Source organism: Manacus candei, unplaced genomic scaffold (assembly GCF_025592945.1).
Source record: "Manacus candei isolate 608988 ecotype Guabito, Panama unplaced genomic scaffold, ASM2559294v1 h1tg000008l, whole genome shotgun sequence".
Taxonomy (NCBI): Eukaryota; Metazoa; Chordata; class Aves; order Passeriformes; family Pipridae; genus Manacus; species Manacus candei.
In genome coordinates, this window is record NW_026138056.1 from 19,407,526 (window position 1) to 19,414,377 (window position 6,852).

General features: G+C 46.1%; 1 protein-coding gene and 1 non-coding gene across 2 annotated transcripts; both read right to left on the reverse strand.

Moving 5' to 3' along the window:
• Positions 1-2,559: 2,559 nt before the first annotated feature.
• On the reverse strand, positions 2,560-5,619 carry RPS20 (ribosomal protein S20). The gene is made up of 4 exons (XM_051772412.1): positions 5,456-5,619; positions 4,012-4,111; positions 3,216-3,289; positions 2,560-2,783 (listed from the first exon to the last, which is right to left on the reverse strand). Exons 1-4 carry the CDS (start codon positions 5,456-5,458, stop codon positions 2,601-2,603), a joined length of 360 nt encoding a protein of 119 aa, XP_051628372.1. The 5' UTR covers positions 5,459-5,619; the 3' UTR covers positions 2,560-2,600.
• Positions 3,367-3,431, reverse strand: LOC127465520 (small nucleolar RNA U54). Its single transcript, XR_007902247.1, has one exon. It is a non-coding gene; the product is annotated as a small nucleolar RNA U54 (small nucleolar RNA).
• Positions 5,620-6,852: the final 1,233 nt, after the last annotated feature.

The window sequence follows — 6,852 nt, forward strand, 5'->3', positions numbered from 1 at the left end:
GGAAAGAAACACACAAGGGAAAACAAGCTAACAGCCTCACTGGGCACTGCTCTCATCCAGCTGCAAGTGTCGCCACCCCCACCCCGCAAGGCTCAACACTCCCCCGTCCCCAGGGTCCGACCCATCCCCACTCCCGAGGCTCCCGGGCCCCTCCTCAGGGAGCGCGCGGGCAGCGCCGCTACCTTGGCGCGCGCGGGAACCCGCGAGCCGAGCGCGCGCAGGGGGAGCGTTTTGGGCTGGGGGAGGCGGGCGCTGATTGGCCGAGCGCAAGAGGGGGGGGCGGGGCGGGAGGTGACGGACTGGCCGCGCGCGGGCACGGGCACCGCCCCCTCTGCCCGGCAGGGGGCGCTGCTTCCCAGCGCAAGGGCAGCGGCGCCGCCGTAGCTATGGGAGCTGTGGGAGCTGTGGGAGCTGTGGGAGCTGTGGGAGCTGTGGGAGCTGTTGGGAGCTGTGGGAGCTGTGGGAGCCGCCGCCGGCCCGGTAGGGAGGGCGGGGACGGAGCGGAGCGGGACGGAGCTGCTCGTGCTCGTGATGCAGCGTTTGTATATCGTCCTTAATAAGGCAGGGCGGTAAAGAAGAGGTTTGAACGGACAGCGGCCGTTCCAGCGAGGAACGAGGATTGTACTGCCCGACAAAACCGTGCCGGGGGTTGAGGGGGGAGACGCGGGTACCAAAATGTTTCCGTCCAAACGAGTTACATAAACTTATTGTGGGTGTTACGTAAAACATTTCGACACTCCCTCGGTGTTGTCGTAAATCAAGCAGAAAACAAATAAATCCCGAAGCGTTCGGGTCACGCAGAAGCCGTAAGTGGGACAGGTCAGGAACTGCGTGCCGCAGGGAGCGAGAGATGAGCCGCGCTCCGGGACGGGACCTGCTCCCGGCTGAAGGAACCATCACCTTCCACAGGCAAGCGGTCTGCTTTCCCGGTAACCCGTGGAAAGCCTGTCCCTTCATACAGTAGGCAGGCAGCAGTACCTCTGCACGGCACAAGCCCCAGATGCAAAGGTGAAGTTGCATTTAAGTTGGAGACAGCTGAAAAGAAAGATACGCACTCAAAAGACCGCAGAAAACTGTGGTCTGTGAAGTGCCATAGCTGCTCAAAGAACCTAGATGGGGCTTTAGGTCATTTAGGTATGTTTAAGAGGCACCACCCAAGTCAGAGGTACAGCGGGCTGTAACCCAATAGAAAGCTATTTCATACAAAAGGTTTTGACCAACAGGAAAGACCAAAGACAGAACTGATGTTAAAGCCTGCCAGCTCTCCCTAGATCCACTGAAGTGCCTCCAGAGGGCTAAAGTTAAGCAAAGGGAAGACTACTTAGGTGAAAGTTAGCAGCTAATTGTACACAAAGGTCAGTGGGCTTCAGCAGTAACACTTCTCATCTGCTACTTGTTTGCTCATTTATCCCCATAGAGGACTCCATATAAACACAGATAATTTTAAAACTACAGCTAGAAGTATTTGTCAGGAAACTCGTATTTGTAGCGTATTACCAGAAATGGACTTCTAGGAAAACACAGGTGTTTTGGTTTTGTTTTTTTTTTTTTTCCCTCTGCTCATGCAGTTCTTCAGGACGTTTCCCAAGGAAGCTGGCTTGATGCAATCCTGTACACATTAACTCAGTTTCTCACCTCTTCCTACTACCAAAGCTCTCAAGCCTGCTAATTAAATAGTTAGAATCTTTCCGAGGCTTTACATTTAATGAAATCGAAAGACCTGAATCCCTTGAGTAAGGAGGTTCAAGCTTTGGCCACTGTTTTAGGTCTTAGAAAATGTAAATAGGAGCTGAAACTACACATTTCCTCTAAATTCATTTGAATGCAAATTCTTTCCTATGCTTGGAAGCAGAAACAGCAATCTTATCTTAAATGGATTAAATGAAACTGTTCTCTTTTATTCAGCTCTGGGATTTCTTTGCCTTGTTGGTTTAAGAATTAATCATACTTCCTTTACTTGAGAGCCCTAAGCAGCAGCACTGAAAATGGCTGTTTTGCTGCTTTACATATAAACCTTACCTTTAACATTAATAATCATACCTATGGAAATCTAAACCTGAAAAGACAACTAGAGAGTTTCACAGCTTAGTTTTGTGACTCTACATGCAAGTCTAAAGAATGAACTTGCTAAATTCAATGTATTCACCATAAATGATGAAGTTTTATGAGTAGTGTCCTAAGGATCCTTCAACTGTGACATGCTTGGAAAAAAACAAAGCCAAGTAAGCTTAGTGTTAGTTCTGTCTTGCACAGCAAGAACCAAGAACTGAAAACTTAGTAATTTACCTAAACATCAATTTTAATGCTACTGCTTGTTTGGGTATAGACTAAGATTTCAGCCAAAGTTAAACCCTTCATGAAAAATATATTTTTAATGTGCTGCATGACCATACAGTCACCAACCTCCATAAAACCATGACGCCCACGTTTCATTTTCCTGATGTTTACAGATACCATATTCTTCTTTAAATATCACACAGCATTTTGATTATGATCTCTGTTGTCCTTCATGAAAATCCCAGAGCTACTTTTCTACACACGTATGAAAACAAACACTGATGAAAATTTGTAAATCAATTTTATTCAACAACGATGATCATTTAGGCATCGGCGATAGTAACTTCAACTTCTACACCTGGTTCAATGCTGATGGAAGTGATCTGCTTCACGATCTCAGAAGGGCTGTGTAAATCAATGAGCCGCTTATGGATACGCATTTGGAAACGATCCCAGGTCTTGGAACCTTCACCACAAGGTGTCTTCCTGGTAGTGATCCGCAGGGTCTGAAAAGTCAAACATGAGGTATTTAGCTGATGCAGAGAGAGGAGTAATCTAGAATCACATAAAATACGATCACCTGAATCATCTAAAAATACTGTATGGTATCTATGACTTTAGAAAGTTACCTCTTAAGTTATAGTTAACTGATGTTAGCACTCCTTCCCCGTGTATATAATTTCATTTAAAAAAAAATTCATGATGAAAATAAATTGAACAGAAAAGCCCCTTCCACATTAAACATGTTTTGCACTAAACAGTTACCCTTAAGCATCAAAGCAACTTGTGAAATCGCTATCTGTTCACACTGGATCAACACTCAGCTTAGTAGTACTGCTTTTCATCTCACCTTGTTTTTTTTTTTTTTTTGGAAAAAGATGTTTCTGCATAGTTGCAGGAAAAACCCCAACTTTTAACACAAGAAAAACGTTAAGTACCTTGGTGGGCATGCGAACAGGTCCCTTCACCTTAAGGTTTTTCTCCTTAGCACCTCTAATCAAGTCAGCACAGACTGGAAAAAGACAAAATAGCTCAGGTTTGTGACTTATTTTACTTGCTTGTTTCCTTAAGTGAGTATTTCAAACAAGATGTTGGCTCAGAATAGCGTATTAACTGATCACTGCCATTCATTTTAAGCATTATCCTCATAGCCAACACATACAAGTGGAAGTGTTATGCCCGGGTGAGCAAAATCAGGTTACAACAGTAGGCAAAAGCCATTACTACAAGTTTAAACTGTATTTAAGCTGTTATCAGCCTGAAGATCCTGCAAACAGTGATTCTACAACATTTACATGATTAAACTTTGGCAAAGCCAGTTCCTAAACAAGAATAAATAATTTCTTAAAAGAATGTTATACTAAACTCTTCATAACATGAGTGACAAAATATCGGGAAACTGGTGCCTTTCAGTTCTTATAAATTCAAAGAATAACAACTATTTGAAAATCCCCCATGAGAACTAAAGCAAAGAAGCTGCACTCTCTTACATTGGTCATTATGACATAAGTTTTCAGCAGGATAAAACCCCCCAAAACACTAGCTTTCATTAAGAATTAAATCCGAATTTACTTGTCAGTGTATGAAGCGCTTTGGGTTGACTCAGTGAGCCAAGCAGGCAAACGCTAACAGCTTTAATTACAACTGTTTTCAATACATTTATTTTGCAATGCGTTACATGACATATTCATTACTTGACAAGCTACCCAAGTAAACAAAAAAAGTACTACTCACCCTTCTCCAGTGATTTTACATTGCGACTTGTCAAAGTAATTCTAATACGATGAATTGCTACCTCTTGTTCCACAGGTGCTTTGCCAGTATCTTTAAACGCCTAAAACATTGAAGTTACAAATATCAGACACTACAGTGAACACCAACACTGTCTACAGCCTCTTAAAAACAGACTTCAAGAGTGTAAAGAACAATTTCGCCATGGGACTACATTGTTCTACTCAGTAGAAGAGATATCTGAAGGGTACGGTGGCATGGAATAAGAATGATGGTGGGAAGAGAACGAAAGAGCAAAGTTGTAACTCTAAGGAAAAGCTATTTTTTAGTGACTAACTGCATCTCATGGTGGGAAGCTGCAAGCAAATCCCTCCCTGGTTTGCCTATATACAGCTAGCACAAACACTCCTTGTCCTCAAAAATACATTTGAGGCTTCATGTATCTTACCATTTAACCTCGCCATGAATTAAGTAGCAAAGACTTGATCAACAAAACTGCAACTCACACTGCAAGAACAAAAAGGGGCACCTGGCCAGAAAGACGAATTCAGCCACTCAGGAAACTGATTTGAGAAGCTTATGCAATTAAGCTCTTGCAAATAATTGGGCATGAATGCAGGCTAAGTGAGCTGATGAAAATAGAAATAAAAATATGGAGGAAGAAAGATCTTGAAAAAACATGGATGATATACAGATAAATATATACATGTAAAACTACAAATATGAATAGTTAAAGGGGGGTTGCCCAGAGGATGGAGTCAGGCTCTTTCTCGGTGGTGCCAAGCAATAAGACAAGAGACAACGGGCAGAAACTGATGCACAGGAAGTTCCATCTGAATATGAGGAAGAAACTTCTTTACTGTGCGGGTGACCGTGCACTGGAACAGACTGCCCAGAGAGGTTGCGGAGACTCCCTCGCTGGAGATACTCAACAACCGTCAGGATGCAACCCTGTACAATGTGCTCTAGGACGTCCCTGCTTAAGCAGGAAGGTTGGACCTGATGTACCACTGTGGTCCCTTCCAACCTGACCGAGTCTGAAACATGGATATCACACACCGATGAAGAGGCACGACCTGCCGCATTACTGACGCACACCCCCTCAACATGAGCTGACTCTGAGGGCACAGACACGAGGCCGTGTCAGCTCCGCTCCCGCCGCCTCCCCGGGGTGCCGCTCCCGACAGGAGTTCACGTGGCAGCTCCCGAAGCGAAAGGCACTCTCGGGCTCCCAGGCCGCCCTCCCTGCATGCCGGCGTGGGGTGGGCTCCGGGAGCCACCCCAGCAGCCGGGGCCGTTCAGGCGCAGCGCCCGACGCGCAGCTCTTTCCCCGGGCCGAGGGCCGGCACGGCCCGGGCGGGCGCGGCGGCCACGCGGCGCTGCCGGAGCGGCGGCCCCTCTTCCTCTCCTTCTCCTTCCCCCTGTCCCCGACGCTCCTCCGCCTCACCATGGCGGCAGCGGAGCCTTCCTGACCGACTTATTCCCGGGCTCGGGGCGGCGCGGGGCCCAGCGAACAGCGGTGAGCCAGGAGGCGGCGGCGGGCGGCGCGGTGAGAGGCGGGCGCGGCGGCGGCGGGCGCTTATATAGCGGAGCGGCGCCGCCTCCATCCGGGCGCCGCGGGACCTTTCACCCGCCCACCGGGCACGGAAGCGCCGGGGCGGGGAGACGGGGATGGCTCGGCTTCCTGCGCCGATGGTCGCCCCGTGGTCTCGGCTGATGGCGCGTCGAGAGGCAGAGGGGCCCGGCGGCTGCAGTGCCCCCCACACTGTGCTCGGCCGCGCCCAGCGGGGCACAGCGCCCTCCCCGCTCGGGCCCCGTGAGCATCTTGTAATAGCCAATAAAGACCAAAGGAGAGATAATTTGCTTATCAAATTATATTTGCAACATTGTAATTACGAGTGCGATAAACAAAGTCCCAAGTTTCTATAAGTTCCAAATAATAATTTCATTTGGTGTTTGTCTTGACTACCTCATGCATATTGATTGTATCATATACCTGTATATTCTGTGAGTTTTTGGCAAAATGTTTAATGAGAAGTTTTCTCATAACTGAAGCTGAGAGTTATCTCTACAACTAGTCATAGTTCATGTATTCTTAGATGAACAGGCGCCTAAAGATTTAAAGTTCCATTATATTTACAGCTAAGGTTAAAAGAGCTATCTCTGCAGCCAGTCCTAATTCATGTACTCTTGGACGAGTAGGCGCCTAAAGACTTAAAGTTGTACTATATTTCATCCTTAGGATAGTGAGAAGGTTTAGGCCTTTTGACCTTGAGAGGGTCTGTTTTGTTTCATTGTGGGGGTGTAGTTAAGTTTTAGAATCTATTTAGTCTGTTTTTAATGTAGTCACCCATTTGCTTCACGAATCACAATTATTTATATATATCACACAAACCATAATGTTATGTTACCATAATTAGTGATATTTTGTTATGTTATGTAAGAAGAAAAAGAACTGAAAAAGAGAACAGAACTCTCTTCCAGTGGTAAGACAGCACATGCGCAGAAAAAGCTGACTACATCAAAAGGATGAAGTGAACAGAGCCGAGCTTGTCTCCTAGCAACAAGATACGCATGCGTAAAGCCTCTTGGCAACAAGAACAGAGCCTGCGCAGATAAACCTGATGAACAAAGGAGGGGATTTTAAAGGAGATAAGCAGCTCCAAACCTATAAAAGGCAGACTGAAAATTATTGAAGTGTGCCTTAGATGAGCAAGGAAAGCTCACTAAGACACCCAGCGCTGTTTTGCTTATTTGATTTTTATATAAATCTATAATAAAACTTTTTACTACGATATTTGAGCCTAGTGCCGATTTTACTTATAACAATTTTGGTGCCGTGAC